The sequence below is a fragment of the Zeugodacus cucurbitae genome, chromosome 2, assembly GCF_028554725.1.
Source record: "Zeugodacus cucurbitae isolate PBARC_wt_2022May chromosome 2, idZeuCucr1.2, whole genome shotgun sequence".
NCBI lineage: Eukaryota > Metazoa > Arthropoda > Insecta > Diptera > Tephritidae > Zeugodacus > Zeugodacus cucurbitae.
Window position 1 is genome coordinate 4,793,194 of NC_071667.1, and position 16,846 is coordinate 4,810,039.

Below are 16,846 nucleotides of genomic sequence, written 5' to 3' on the forward strand. Positions count from 1 at the left end.
GTTTGCTTATAATTTTCTAAAACTTACTTTCTATTTTGTTTCTTCTCTTTTACTTTTGCCGTTGCATGCGTATTTTTTTAAACTAGATTTTATCCTTGCAGACGGCAACACGAAGGCTGGGCTTGTGCTGCACCAATTGTGGCACACGCACCACAACGCTTTGGCGTCGCAACAATGAAGGCGAGCCCGTGTGTAATGCGTGTGGGCTTTATTTCAAGCTGCATGGCGTCAATCGACCGCTAGCCATGCGAAAGGATGGTATACAGACACGCAAGCGCAAACCGAAAAAGTCAAACGGCTCGACGGATGCCTCGAAAGATGGCAAAGATGATGGTGGGTAACATCGACACTGTAATACAAGTGAACTGGCAATTTCATAAGCTCTCATTATTTACAGATTTGAAAACATCGCTTGCTTTAGAGCGCCACAGTCTGCCTTCATCTATCGCACTCTCTGCCAAACTGCAGTCGGATATGGCACTCAAAGGAAACAGCAGTCTCAACAACACACTTAGTAGCATGAACAGTAGCAATTCGTTGCATAACATCGGTCTGAATGCTATGAATACTTCGCCTTCCTCCAGCGGTTCATTACACAATCCGCTGAGCCATCATATGCATTTACCCTCCGCAGCCGCACAACAATCCCGCCACTCGACAATTTCGCACACACATTCACACTCGTTGGCCTCCACCAGCAATACACCCACCGTGCACTCAGCCAGCACAGCCTCATCACTAAGCTCCAACATGTATTCGCCTCAAAGCAACGCGAGCGGTGCTCAACTGTCCACCTCGAGTTTCGGTTCACATGTCATCTCCAAGTACGAGCACCTGCTTTCCACCAGCGGCAGCGGTGGTGGTGGCGGTGGTGTCAGCAGCAACATTGGCAATCTCAACAACTCATCCACTAGCGCTGTCTCGCTCTCCAACGGTATCGCCACCAGCACGCCCAGCCCGAATTACCATCATTCAGCTGCGGCGGCGGCACATCTGCATCATCACCATCATCATCATCATCCAACCGCGACGGCCGCGCATCATGCAGCGTCGCATCATGCTGGTACACATCACTCGGCAGCCGCGTTGGGTCAGCATAGCGGCAGCTCGCACCTCAGTTCGGGTGATGGCAATGCGGGTGTTGGCGGTTATAGCGTCAAATCGGAGGCCAATGCCACCAACTACGATTATGTGAGTAATTGCTACTTTGGAGGTTCGTTTCCGCCACTGAGCGCCTCCACAGCGGCGTCTGCTGCCGGTGGCGGCATGAGCATGGGCATGGGTATGGGCGTGGGTATGGGTGTTGGTATGCATGGCATGCACGGCTCAACGGGCGAACTAGCCAGCTACCATCATCATCAGCACAATGTCATACAGGCGGCCAAGTTGATGGCCACATCGTAAAAGTACATACATATGTTAGTGTGAATGGTTTCTCAAGAGAGAGACAGAGACTTTAAGTGCTTTCAGTAAAATATCTATGAACTTTCATCAAATTGTATTGTATGCAACTGCGATTTTAGTGTTATCTCAATTATATTGTACAAATATTATTAAAAATTATATATATTTAATTTGTTAGAATTCCCATAATCAAAATTTCCCTGTAATAGTTAAGTTTAGCGCTTAACAGAATGTTGCAATCTGTTGATCGTTTCTCTAATGTGTAGTTTAGTAATGTGAATGTGAATTAGATCTGTAATCAAATTATATGCATTACAATTAGCAGTCTTATAGACTTTACATACAGATAAATGTGTTTGTAAGTAGTATTAAATGAAATTTATATTAAATGCCAATATGTTCACTGAATAATATCGAATTGTATTATAAATAGCATAAGTGCAATATAAAGAAAAGAACTATAATAAAAAAATATAAAAACACAATATATATGTGTATATAATTAACTGTAACTTTAGGTTTTATTTCTTGTAAAAAGTATTGCAAAAAAAAGAGTTAAAAGTTTGTATCAATACATAACGGTATTCATTTCTCTATCAAATTTTATTGAAATAGATAAGATAGATAAATCGATAAACTCTTCTTAAAGTCGATAGTACCATTCACAAAACTAGATAGTGGAGACGAAAAGGACGATATCCAATTAAATACAGAGTACAAGTAACATAACGTTGTACAACAGTAGTATAAAATTTAAGTGCAAGTGTTGTGTAGTATACAAAAAAACCGTTAAGGGGCTATTCCTGTGTAACCCATGAAAAATTAGGCGATTTTCGTGATTTTTTTTTAACGAAAAGTTTTTTTGATAACGGTTACTTTTATCTATATTCTTAGACGTTTTTACAAAAATAATGAAAAACAAGTAAGGAAGGGCTAAGTTCGGGTGTAACCGAACATTTTTTACTCTCGCAATTTATTTATTTAACTTTATTAATATTATACAATACACAATTTGACCCACATATTCGTCATATATATTGTATAAAGTCCATTGAAAGTTGGAAACCCTAATGTTAGGTTAGAAGGGCCTTGACAACCTATGGTCCAATTTCGGTGATTTTTAGAATGGCGCTGCCACACTATAAACGTAGTATTTGTGCAAAGTTCTCCATCGATATCTTTACTAGTGCTTACTTTATATATTGTAAAGTAAACGATTTAGATCGCCTCCAAAGTTCTGGTATATAGGAAGTAGGTGTGGTTGTGAAGCGATTTGGCCTATTTTCACAACATATTACAAACCAAGTTTCATTGAAATCGGTCGAGTAGTTCCTGAGATATGGTTTTTGACCCATAAGTGGGCGATGCCACGTCCATTTTCCATTTTGTAAAAACATCTGAGTGCAGCTTCAATATGCCATTCCTTATGTGAAATTTAGTGTTTCTGGCGTTTTTCGTTATTGACATAACATACATAACCTTTGTATGGGAGGTGGGCGTGGTTAGAATCCGATTTCCTCCATTTTTAAACTGTATAAGGTAGTACCTAAAAGAAACAAGTCTAGAAAGTTTCCTTAATATACCTTTAGTAGTTTGCGAGATATGTACAAAAAACTTAGTAGGGGCGGGGCCACGCCCACTTCCCCAAAAAAATTACATCCACATATGCCCCTTCATAGTGCGATCCCTCATACCAAATTTTACTTCCATAGCTTTATTTATAGCTTAGTTATGGCACTTTAAGTGTTTTCGGTTTTCGCCATTTTGTGGGCGTGGCAGTGGTCCGATTACGCCCATTTTCGAACTTAACCTTCTTATGGTTCCAAGTTTCATCAAGATATCTAAATTTTTCACAAGTTACAGCTTGCACGGACGGACGGACTGACAGACATCCGGATTTGAACTTTTCTCGTCACCCTGATCATTTTGATATATATAACCCTATATCTAACTCGTTTAGTTTTAGGACTTACAACCAACCGTTATGTGGACAAAACTATAATACTAAACTAAACTATAATAATAATCATATATAAAAAAATCCAAAAGGTTATTTAAGTTTTAGGTATTTCCTATATGACCCACGATTTTGGAAAAATATCAAAAATTAACAAAATGGCGTAGTTTGAAAAAAAATGAAAATTATGTTTTTTTTTTTTTGGTAAAAAAATGCTAAATTTTTAATGCCAAATTGACAATTTTCAACAAATCAAAAATATAGGTTATTATGTATACATACATTAATATATTCAAGAATACTCAGTTTAAATTTGAAGTCGGTAAGTCAATTTCTCGTTGAGTTGCGATGCAATATCAGCAATTTTGAGAAATGCCGTTTCGAGAAAAACGCGTATAAAGTTTCGACTATAGCGGCTTATACCTGCGAGCGGTCGCTCTTCAGAACACTGCTATTCAAAAACTATTCATGAAACGACCCTACCGCTTTCACAGAATATTTTTGAAAGTACATATAAGCTATCGAATAAACAGAAAATAAAAATATCTATTTTTTGGAAATGTCACCCTGGTCACCCCATTAAGACAAAATGTCATGGCAAAAAGTTATTTGGAAAATACAATAATAAATGTGCGTTTAATAATTAACATTTAATTAATTAAAATGCCGATTAAACGAGTTTGTTGTTTAAATTTTTACAGTGTACATAATAATTTCTCATTAACCGACGTACACCCATTGATGCATAGGCAAGGCATCAACCAATGCTTGATGAAGAAATATCACAAGTAGATGGCGCTGTAAGTGATTGTTGATTATGTATTATCTGCTTATATGGATTTTTAAAGAAGTCTACATTTTTATGAAAGTTAATGTTAATTTTTTGTTTATAAATGTCGTCACTTATAAACAACACATTTATATGCAACCATCATTCTTGCACTATATTTATGAAATAAATGAAAAAAGATATTATTAACTATAATTAAGCCATATATTAAGCTATGAAAGTGAAATTTGGTACGAAGGATCACACTAGGAAGGGGCATATTTTATGTAATTTTTTCGTAAAGTGGGTGTGGCCCCGGCCCCTACTAAGTTTTTTGTACATATCTCGTAAACTATTAAAGCTATATCAACCAAACTCTCAGGAATCATTTTCTTCAGGCATTTCCTCATATAGACCAAAAATGGAGGAAATGGGATTATAACCACGCCCACCTCCCATACAAAGGTTGAAAACTACAAAAAATGTTTTAATTCAGTAAGGAAAACCACTAGAAACCTTATGGATGGTACAGAAGAACTGCACTCAAAATAGTATACAAAATTTTAAATGGGCGTGGTTCCGCCCACTTATTGGTCAAAAACCATATCTCCGAAACTACTCGACCAATTTCAATGAAATTCGGTTCATAATATTTTCTTGGCTTCCCAATGATATGATATGAAAATAGACTCACAACCACTCCTACAATGGGCTTTATACCATATATATGCCGAATATGTGAGTCAAATTGTGTGTTATATTAATTAAATTAAATAAATAAATTGCGAGAGTATAAAATGTTAGGTTATACCCGAACTTACTCCTTTCTTACTTGTTCTAATATAGTTTAATTTCCTATCTTTAAGTTCGATGTAATTAGAACACCACTTTCTAAGTCTGAATCCTTATATATTTTTAAATTAATTTGACATTGTCCCGGATTAACTTTACATCATCTAAATTTTCCCCTCTTGTCATTAGATAATCATTTGTTTCTTTGCTGCAATTTTCCAGAAATATTTAACTGCTCAACAGGGTGCAGCTGATGTGATGTACGTAACTGTTTTGAGAGTGTAGCTCGCAAAGGTTCATATCACCATCGCACCAGTACATAAATTAATATTATCATGTGATCTATTGTACCACTACTGTATCTAAATACGTTGCGAAAGTATTATTGCTTTCAATAAAGATTTATCCTTTCATTTCATATATTGGTCCCGTTTTGTCCAACTCCTGCAAATGTCATAGACTCTATCTCCGAGGGGAGTTTTAATTTATTATAGAGTTATTTGGTTATGAGGTGATCTTAGGACCCCCTATCTAATAAAGGCCTGCCTTTATAACTTATCCATCATGGTCTTTTATACCAACCATTGCTGTTTGTTTGTTTATTTAGCAGGATATACCAATATTCTAAGCTATTTTTTGTAAAATTGTGTAACATAATAAACATAAAAATAATTCTGATTCGTTATATCGTTTTGCAATATATATGTATATATATATTATATGTATATATATCGGCATAAAACTTTGCACAAATGCTAGATTGAAGATGTGTGGACCGCTCTTATAACAATTGTCGAAATTGGACTATAACTTTTCAAGGTCTCATATACCGAAATAAGGACCTCAGTGAATGTGGCTATTTTTTTAACAGAAATATCGGCAATTATTCATATATTCTATAGAAATTCAGTGAGAATCGTTTTCTTCTAATAATATGAACGATTCCCTCGCGTGTTAAAAACGGAGGCTCACCATACCTAGATGGTTGAAATCCTATTAGTCTAGTTGACCAAAGCTAATTTATTTATACTAATTATTCACGTACATACATATACATATATTATTTCTAATTTGCTGTAAATATCGACATTGCTTAAATATATGATATTAATATTACAATAGATGTTCAATATGACCGAAATGAACAAGTGTTGACAGATATTGATATTTTGCGGAAAAAAAGACAAGCATCATCTTCTAATTAAATAACTAAGAATATATTCGTATTTGTCGACGATAAGACACATAAATACTTGTAATCGGATACCTGTTTATGTAAAGTTTACAAATAAACCTTATCTACAATTGCAGCCGTTACGAACTGCATGGAAACAAGAAAGTGCTTTAACTAAGTGGATGTACCTTCCGATAATTAATACTTAATTCTGAAGTGATAATTAAATAATTATCTTATAATTACTAAGAAAATAACGGTACAAAATGATATATAAAGACTAGCACTGGCCTCTCTACGGCATAACCAGATTCGGCTAAACCAGATTGCTGCAATACCGCAGTTATTGCCTTTCTAGTTGGGGCAGATAAAGAGTTCACACAATGAAAGCTCAAACCTTTGTTCTCCTCTGGTAAGTGTAGCGGCTAAAATAAGGACACAATATTCGTATCATCGATCTATCAACTAACTCAATACATCTTATAACTGTTTCAGGACATGTTTCCTCTGTGGAACATTTGCAGATTTCGACAGCGAGAATAGCGCAAAGCCATGTGAATTGGCTCATAAAGGTGAAAATATTGAGTTTCCGAAGGATTTTTCGTTCGGCGTGTCAACCGCGGCTTATCAAATCGAAGGTGCATGGAATGAGGATGGCAAAACACCTACCATCTGGGATACATATACTCATGAACACCCCGAAAGAATTCGAGATCATTCTACAGCAGATAATACTACAGAATCTTACCATCGTTTCGATCAAGATTTGGCATTATTGAAGGAGCTTAAGGTGAACTTCTATCGCTTTTCTATTACATGGTCCAGGATGCTGCCCAACGGAGATACCTCAGTGAAAAATCAAAAAGGAATCGATTACTATAACATGGTCATCGATAAGCTCCTGCAGAACAATATCCAGCCAATGGTGACAATGTTCCATAACGATATGCCGGAATCTATTAATAAGTTCGGCGGCTTTACAAATAGCTCAGTTATTGATTATTTCGAGGCATACGCTTCTTTCCTGTTTGAAACTTTTGGTGATCGTGTCAAATTGTGGGTTACCTTTAACGAACCCTATGTATTTTGTGGAAGAGGATATGGGTCTGGCGTGTATCCTCCTATGGAGCACAATCCGGGTGTTGGGGACTATATTTGCATGGATAATATACTGCGATCACATGCACGGGCTTATCGTACCTATAAAGAGAAATATTACAGTTCTCAAAAGGGCAAAGTTGGTATTACCATTCATGTACGATTTTTCTATAGAAAAGAAGGCCAATCTTCTGAAGAGGCCGTGGACCGTGCAATGCAGTATGAGGTAAATATTTCATATAAAAATCTCGGATTGTTATTCGTTTACCACTAAATGTGTTCATTGTTAATAGCTTGGTTGGTTGGGTGATCCAATTTATAACACTGGAAATTATCCAGCTGTCATGATACAAGACATCGAAGAAAATAGTAAAATAGAGGGGTTAGCAGAGTCACGTCTGCCTGTCATAAACAGTACCTGGTCCAAAATTATCAAAGGATCTGGTGATTTTCTAGCATTTAATTATTACGCTTCTCATTATGTTGAAATAGCCACGCCTCCCGAAGGTGAGATACCATCTAGAGAGTACGATTCAAAAATAAAGATTTCAGATGATGATAAATGGAGGCGTGCCAAATCTGAATGGCTAACCTGCGTACCGCAGGGACTTGAAGATCTATTGAAGTGTGTATTCGGTTTTAATTCAGTGAAGAAACCTTTATTATCTCTCTCTCTTTGAACTAAGGTGGATTCGTGATAAATACAACAACATTGAAGTATTATTAACAGAGACCGGTTGGAGCGACGATGGACAATTAGACGACCTTGAACGTATCGACTATCTTAGGGTAATGCAAATATAATTCCTAACCTTATCCATATTAACTAATTATTAATTATGGTCCTTATGAACTTCACAGTCTCATTTGCAAGCCGTTCTCAACGCAATAAATGATGGATGTAATATCACACACTTTACTCATTGGAGTGCAATGGATAATTTCGAATGGAGTAAGGGATACACGTAAGTGTTACAACTGAAACGATGATAGACACTCTAAAAACAATTAATTAAATTTCGTTGCAGTGAGAAGTTTGGTCTCTATTATACAAATATGACAAGTGTTAACAAAGAGCGCATTCCCAAGAAATCAGCAGCATTTTATACGAGCGTCATAGAAAGTCGTAGAATTCCTAGGGCGAGCGGAGCACTTTCTCTCCGTCCCTGTATCTTCAACTATATATTAGTTGGTTTACTCTGTGTATATACTGCAGTAAGAATATTGTTTAATTAAGCATTTGTAGTTCCGTAATCAAATAAATGAGTAATAGTGATATCAAGGTAAAAATTACTTTCATTCTTTTACGCTTCCTATAAGAGCTGAATCGAAGTCAGATACGCCACTTACCAAATTTTTACCGGTTGCTTTTAGTGAGGGCATTAAAAAATTGTAAAGTATATTAAAAGACTCAGAAAAGCTGAAATTGGATTCTTCCTTTTTTAACAGAAATATCTGGTAGCGCTCACTATTAATTAACCGATGATGTAGACGATAGCTGGTATCCAAAACACTTTGTTCACATATTCCACCTTATATTCGGTATACATAACTCGAACTTCTATAACTCGAAGATCTCCATAACTCGAGCACTTAAATTGGCAATAGCGTTTAGAAGCCAAATTTCATACAAATTTCCTTCCCTAACTCGAATTTCCATAACTCGAAGTTCTCCATAACTCGAACTCTTGAAGAATGCAAATTTCATACAAATTTCCTTCCATAAATCGAACTTTTTAGTCAGGCATAATACAAAATTTAAAATTTTACTATCGAGACATAATTTTAAAAGAGTCCCTCTATGCCATATGGAGGCGAACAAAAAATTTGATATTACACTTATGGATTGCGTAAATCATGTAAGAAAGGCATGGGATATAGACATCAAGAGCAAAATGTAACAAACAAAGTTACAGAAAACAATCTTTTAACGTATGCCCATAAAAACTTTTGGGAAGTATATAAATAAAACAGTGTATAAATCTATATTTTACAGCTATTTGAAAAAAATATGTTTTAATGAAATAACTTTCTTAATCTCTCCTTTAATTTCATTCTCTCAGCATGGATTTTGTAAAGGGAAATCTACAGTAACTAACTTGCTTGAATTTGTAAACCATGTGTCAATGGGTTTTAGGGATAATAAGAATACTGATGTTATATATACAGACTTTAGTAAAGCATTCGATAGAGTAAACCACTCAATTCTTTTGCAAAAACTGAATCTTCTTGGTTTTCAACCAGGACTTCTTGAATGGGTATCCTCATATCTTACTAACAGAAAACAACAAGTTTTATTTAATAATACATTATCCGATTCAATTAGTGTCACTTCAGGGGTTCCACAGGGTAGTCATCTCGGCCCGATTCTGTTCTTGTTGTTCATCAATGATATACCTTCAGTAATTAAGTTTTCAGAAATTTTATTATATGCGGATGATGTAAAACTTTTTAAATCATATACTTCTCATAACGAAAGGACTGAGTTGCAATCGGATTTAAATAATTTAGTTGCGTGGTGTCACAAAAATGATATGCCACTGAATCTTAAAAAATGTAAAACGATGTGCTTTTCCCGTAGAACTGTTGATCTTTCCCCCTATGTAATAAATAACTTCAGTTTAGAGCAAGTTTTTAGCTTTGTTGATTTAGGAGTTAATATGGACCCTAAACTAAATTTTAATTCTCATGTAAATTCAATTGTCTTAAAAGCTAAAGGTGCTCTTAGCTTTGTTAAACGTTGGTCTAAAGAATTTAGTGATCCGTATATTACTAAAATTCTTTTTACAACATTGGTAAGGCCTATATTGGAGTATGGTTCTGTGGTATGGAATCCTAGCTATCAATCCCATTCTGATAAGCTTGAGTCCGTTCAAAAACAATTTTTACTTTTTGCTTTAGGCCACTTACATTGGGATTCAAGATTGAATCTTCCCCCGTATACTAGTCGTTTAAATCTTATAAATCTTCCCACACTCACTAGTCGCAGAGAAATGCTAGGTATAATTTTTCTAGTAAAACTTCTGAATGGTTTAGTTTGTAGTTCATTCCTTTTGTCTGATATTAAGTTTAATGTCCCATTGCGTTCATCCAGGCAGTTTAGACCATTATTTCTAAAATCTTCTAGAACAAATTTTGAGTTAAATGAACCATTCTGCCGAATATGTCATGATTTTAATTCGCATTCCAGCACATTTGATCCATCTGACTCAATATTTAGCATCAAAAAAACTATTTTGTCTTCTCTTAATAAATTATATTCAGAAATTTTTAACTTATTGTTTTTATATATTTTTAAATCTCAGCTGTTGAAATGTTTCTTTCTGTAGCTGAGCAGTTTGAGAACCGGACGCTTAAAAATCTCTTGCCTTTCTAGACTCGGCAAATTCCGCTCGTATGCGGACTGCGCCCCACGCGTCGGTTGGGCGGGAGGAGGGTAATCGTTTGGGTTAATAATAAAATTCTATAACTCGAAGTCTCTCTACCTCGAAGTTTTTTTGTATTTTTATACTCTCGCAACAAAAATCGCTAAGAGAGTATTATAGTTTTGTTCACATAACGGTTGTTTGTAAGTCATAAAACTAAACGAGTTAGATATAAGGTTATATATATCAAAATGATCAGGGTGACGAGACGAGTCAAAATCCGAATGTTTGTCTGTCCGTCCGTCCGTCCGTCTGTCGGTGCAACGGATAACTTGAGTAAAAATTGAGATATCTTAACGAAACTTGGAACACGTATTCCATAGCACCCTGAGGAGGTTGCTTTCGAAAATAGGCAAAATCGGCCCATTGCCACGCCCACAAAATGGCGAAAACCAAAAACCTATAAAGTGGCATAACTAAGCCATAAATAAAGTTATAAAAGTAAAATTTGGAATAGAGGATCGCACTAGGAAGTAATTTTTTTGGGGAAGTGGGCGTGGCCCCGCCCCCTAATCGGTTATTTGTATGTATCTCGCAAACCAATAAAGCTATATAAACCAAACTTTCTGCAGTCGGTTCTCCTACGTACCCCACCACACACCATGAAAATGGTTGAAATCGGATAATAACCACGCCCACCTCCCATACAATGGTTAGGTTGAAAATTACTAAAAGCGGGTTAACTCACTAACTGCACTGCAATTTTTTTAGAAAATGGAAAATGGGCGTGGCATAGCCCACTTATGGGTCAAAAAGCATATCTCAGGAAGTATTCGACAGATTTCATTGAAATTCGGTGTATAATATTTTCTTGGCACCCCAATGACACGTGTGGAAAATGGACGAAATCGGTTCACAACCACGACAACTTCCCATATAACTCATTTTTGAATTCCATCTTATTCCTTCACTTTATAATATATACATAAGGAACATACGAAGATAGCAAAATAAAACTTTACACAAATACTGTATATGATCTGTGGCATCACTTGTGAAAAATTTATCGAAATCGGACTATAACTTTCCAAAGCCCCGGATATCGAATGTGAAGAACTCATTGCCTTATGGTAACTTTTCACCGAAAATTTCAATGCAGAGAAAAAATTCTTACGCATAAAGACGAAAACGTTAAAGCCGATCAATTTTAAAATGATTGATAGACATTATTGTTGATCTGTGTTAAGCGTAAATCATCATAATTTGTAAAACTTTGATTTTTTTAATCGTATATTGGAGAATGTAACAAATTACCAAATTTCATAGTTAAATTAAATTAGTCTGTGGGCTAATTGAATACGTCATCCTGGTTTGTAGCTGTGTCAACTCTCCTTTAACGAAATTCTAAATGGTCGCATTAAGATCAAAGAGATCCTTGTTTTTTTTACCACCAATATAGGTAATTCAATCAGCCATTTATGCTTATATATTATCGTTTCATGTCAGGAAAAACACGATGAATAAGCTCCACTTTCGAGGCAATGAAGTGACAGAAACCCGTTAAAAATGTTATTAATCCATCGAGGTGTCAACTGCGTCGCTACCATTTTCAACTATTTCTACAATCGCAGTATGATATTTTTGGAAAAACACTCGTATTTTATTTGTTAATTGGCGATTCTTTATGTGTCGCCACAAATTAGATGATTTTAGGAATGTGATTAGTTCGTCAGCAACAGTTGATCCAGGAATAGTCTGGCGAAAATCACCTGCCAACAGAATCATGACTTCACCAAAAATATTTTCGTTGTCGCGTAAATCTTTTAAAGTCCTGTGCAGTACCTCCAGCGACTTGAATATCTGGAAAATCTTCTTTATGCTCTTTTTTTTGGCGATTTTGCAGACTTGTGTTTCGTTGATTTGCAATTTAGGAGTAATTTCAAGGCCGAATTGCCGTTTGTCTGCCTACTAACAGGTGCCAAGTTGCCCCTATTCCCATTATAACTGGGCGTTGAAAATGAGTGAAATCGGTTCAGGAATTACCTCAACCCTCATGTACTATATATGCTGATTTTCGTCATTCTATTGGACTTTATTTCAAATTGTGTGTAATAAAATTACATCAATGAATTGCGAGGGTATAAAATGTTCTGTTGCCTTTCCCTACTTGTTTCAAATTGTTTTGGGCTATCGACACAGCCTTATACAATTGAACAATGATAAAAATATTTTAACAGAGCAACAATGACAACTTTCAAAATATTATTATTTTTTTGTTTTGTATTTTTTTTTCAAATTTTCTTGTCAATTCAAATAAAATCATCTTCTTGTTATCTTCCTCACAATTTTTCGATATATACTTACTTTCTAATCCTTCCCTTGCCTTCCATAAATATGTCAAAACTAAAATTAGCCAGATCGGTTTGGCCCTTCTCGAATTTTTTCGAGACTAACGACACAAATTGTTTGTATGGGGTATTAGAAAATTGTGGATTTAAGACTTTTTCAGGCAATTTTTCTAATTTTTCTCTCCGTAAAAACCATCCCGGTACCTCTAAAAACATTCTAAACAAAGAACTTGCGAAATCGGTTCAGCGGTTCTCGAGTTATGCGCTTAGCAACACATTTTGCAATTCATTTTTATATTATAGATTTGTTTTTTTTTTCACCTAGGAACATATCCCCAATAATCCCATATAAATTACCATCCCATATTCACGGTTTCTGTATTCGCGGCATATTTATGGAACATATACCCCAAAATTTATTGTTTTGTTTACAGTTAAATTATTACTGCAATAAATTTTAATCAATTCTTTGACAGCATTGATAGTGATTTCATTTCATTTAACTGTAAACAAAACAGGTTGCATTGACGCGTGCTCTGCACCCATCATCTAATTTAATCTTCCTCTCCGCTATTATGTCATTGAGCTCTTCAATATTTAAGCATTTGTTGGATTGTTGTGTTAACATTATTCTCTTCAAAATGGCTTGTTTGTATTGTAGATTGTTTTCAATTCGAACTGACCGCTTTATCGAATTATAACCTCACAAATTTGGAAACGAATGGTCCTTTTGATAATCTTCTTTTTGCACTCCCTGTTACAAGTTAGATAATATTCGTCGAAGAAGGTCCAGGCAAAATCCTTTTTTATTGTCTCGCAACAAAGAGGGTATAATAGTTTTGTTCACATAACGGTTGTTTGTAAGGCCAAAAGGTAATCGAGTTAGACATAAGGTTATACTATATATACCAACGTGATCAGAGTGACGAGTAAAGTTCAAATCCGGATGTCTGTTTGTCCGTTTGAAAACTACTAAAAATGTTTTAATTCAGTAAGGAAAACCACTAGAATAAATAAATTGCCAGAGTATAAAATGTTCGGTTACACCCGAACTTAGCCCTTCCTTACTTGTTATTTTACAAATTTAGTTTAAAGGGTCAATGCTATGGAACGCAGTAGTACGTGAAAATACATTAAATTAATCAAACGAAACTCAAGACATTACATATTCAAGACAGTTTTCAAATACCGTTAGTTGAAATTTAAGTAGTTGGTCGGCGGCAAATTAATTAATATACATACGAACATATATATGATATGTAAACATTGACTAGTACCACATATCGCCTGAAAGAATTATTCTATTGAAAAGCAAACCAGCAAAAACGAAAAATTGTTATTGAAATACAAAAAGTAATTTTCAATTAAAATATTTAAAAGTTAAAACATCTACTCTCAAACCTAATAGGCGGTCTCCACTTGTTTAGGGATGGCAACGATTAATCATTTGATTAAATTAATCGATTATTTTCATTCAATTTACGATTTAATTGCATCGAAACACCTTTTCTAATTACTCGACTATTACTCGAGTAATTGCAAAATAATCGCAAACAGCATTTTGAAATTTAATACATTTTATGTTCATCTAAGTTAGCTACAAGGGTCGAAATTGCAAACGGTGTAAACATAGTTAAATTCTAATATGTCAACGTAGTTGAATATCAACAAATGAATGTCTGGTAACACTGCATTTACAGTTAAGTCAAACGCATTTTACGTTCAGTTGTTTGAAGAGCAATGGCGCCAGTTAAAAGCGAAGTGTGGACATTTTTTTAATAAAATAAGCAATAACTACGTTAAATGTCAAATTTAAAATTTTCTAATAACACATCAAATATGTTGCAGCATTTAAAATTAAAGCATGCAACTGTAGCCTGCAAATTGGTGGTAAGTTGGTGCAATCGGTATTACATTTTAAATTTCTTCTAGTTATAAATATATAAATATATGTGTACAAATTAGACTCTGCAATCTAGGAGTAAATACAATGTTTCCCTAAGTGATGATGACACTGACACCATTTTGTGCACAAAAGAAGGAGGAAGGACAACGATTTTACAAATTCACAAGATGAATTGAGCTTTTATTTGAATTGTCAGGTATTAGAACTAAGTCGAAACACTATTTAGGCTTGGGAAGAAATGAAAACCGTTTACCCAAACTGTACGGACTTTCAAAAAAGTATTGTCATCTACTTGGTACCTCAGTACCAGCTGAGCGGCTTTTCTCAAAAGCGGGTACAACTGCGACCGAAAAACGCAATCGTTTGACAACAAAACGTTTATCGAAATTGCTTTTTCTTCAAACTTGGTTGAACAGACTTCTAAATTGCTTGACTTCAATGAATATATTTTCCTTTATGCTAAGACAAATGAATTTTTAATACGATATTTTAATTTTATTTCCGTTTTTGTTTTTGTGTATATACGAACACAATTTGAATGTCTGAAATAAGAATATAGTCTCCTATATTTTATTGGTTTTATTTTTACGCAAAGTTGCAAACATTGGAATTAATCGATTAATCGATTTTTTTACATTAATTGCAATTATTTTTTTATATCTTGCAATTAATCATTTGATTATTTAATCGATTAAAAAAATTTTTTTGCCATCCCTACACTTGTTGTAAAAATCGTTTCATCATGCGTTAGCCAGCAAGGGTATTTCTACGGTCTACACTAAGGAAATCTCGAATATAATATTCGAATTTGTTGTATTTGTTTATAAGCATGTCGGAGGTACACAAATACATATATAAATATATAAATACATTCACATATGCAGATATTTTTCCACATTTACGCTGTGCTTAAACGATTTCCGTGGAAAATTTGCCACTTCCGCAGCATGAATTGCAATACACGCGCTAATCACCAACAAACTGTTACTGTCATTAATGCCTGTTTCGATATATGTTTGTTGCATTGTTGTTGCATGCAACCTAGAAAATCTTAACGCTGTACATTTATTAATTTTTTAAACTGCAAGCAAATATTTCGTTGGCGTACGACATTCCAAGCAATACAAAACACCGTTGATATCGCGCAGATGTCAAGGCGCTTGCGCAATTAGCAAAATAATGCAACTCTTAAAAAAAATAATCCAAAAAAAATTATAAACAAGTAAGGAAGGGCTAAGTTCGGGTGTAACCGAACATTTTATACTCTCGCAATTTATTTATTTAACTTTATTTATATTATATAATACACAATTTGACCCTCATATTCGTCATATATATTGTATAAAGTCCATTGAAAGTTGGAAACCCTAATATTAGGTTAGAAGCACCGAGGTCCTCACGTTCGATATATGGGGCCTTGAAAACCTATTTTCCGATTTTGGCGATTTTTAGAATGGGACTGCCACAATGTAAACGTAGTATTTGTGCAAAGTTCTACACCGATATCTTCACTAGTGCTTACTTTATATATTGTAAAGTAAATGAATCAGATCGTCTTCAAAGTTCTGGTATATAGGAAGTAGGCGTGGTTGTGAGGCGATTTGGGCTATTTTCACAACATATCATTGAGATGTAAGGAAACTATTACAAACCAAGTTTCATTGAAATCGGTCGAGTAGTTCCTGTGATATGGTTTTTGACCCATAAGTGGGCGACGCCACGCCCATTTTCCATTTTGTAAAAAAATCTGAGTGCAGCTTCCATCTGCCATTTCTTATGTGAAATTTAGTGTTTCTGACGTTTTTCGTTAGTGAGTTAACCCACTTTTAGTAATTTTCAACCTAACCTTTGTATGGGAGGTGGGCGTGGTTATTATCCGATTTTAACTATTTTCATGGTGTGTGGTGAGGTACGTAAGAGAATCGACTGCAGGAAGTTTGGTTTATATACCATCATTGGTTTGCGAGATATATACAAATAACCGATTTGGGGGCGGGGCCACGCCTACTTCCCCAAAAAAATTACATCCAAAT

At 35.0% G+C, this 16,846-nt stretch overlaps 2 protein-coding genes across 10 annotated transcripts in view; both read left to right on the forward strand.

Moving 5' to 3' along the window:
* Positions 1-1,869, forward strand: part of LOC105218387 (GATA-binding factor A) — a 31,497-nt gene extending 29,628 nt beyond the window's left edge. For 6 of the 9 annotated variants that reach the window (XM_054234266.1, XM_054234242.1, XM_054234257.1 and 3 more), the window contains 2 exons: positions 87-333; positions 398-1,868. In XM_054234266.1, coding sequence (XP_054090241.1) covers positions 87-333; positions 398-1,404 — 1,254 coding nt within the window. In that variant the 3' untranslated portion in view covers positions 1,405-1,868. Of the gene's footprint in view, positions 1-86; positions 334-397 lie in introns of all 9 variants that reach the window. The other 3 variants (XM_011193941.3, XM_011193942.3, XM_011193940.3) reach the window with 2 other exon arrangements.
* Positions 1,870-6,349: 4,480 nt separating this feature from the next.
* On the forward strand, positions 6,350-8,487 carry LOC105218386 (myrosinase 1). The gene is made up of 6 exons (XM_011193937.3): positions 6,350-6,508; positions 6,592-7,420; positions 7,488-7,819; positions 7,881-7,983; positions 8,056-8,159; positions 8,223-8,487. Exons 1-6 carry the CDS (start codon positions 6,480-6,482, stop codon positions 8,428-8,430), a joined length of 1,605 nt encoding a protein of 534 aa, XP_011192239.2. The 5' UTR covers positions 6,350-6,479; the 3' UTR covers positions 8,431-8,487.
* Positions 8,488-16,846: the final 8,359 nt, after the last annotated feature.

Coding starts and splice junctions, on each gene's coding strand:
- LOC105218386 (XM_011193937.3), top strand. CDS start 6,480: ATGAAAGCTCAAACCTTTGTTCTCCTCTG. Junction 7,984..8,055: donor AACGTATCGACTATCTTAGG/GTAATGCAAATA, acceptor TGAACTTCACAG/TCTCATTTGCAAGCCGTTCT. Junction 8,160..8,222: donor GAATGGAGTAAGGGATACAC/GTAAGTGTTACA, acceptor ATTTCGTTGCAG/TGAGAAGTTTGGTCTCTATT.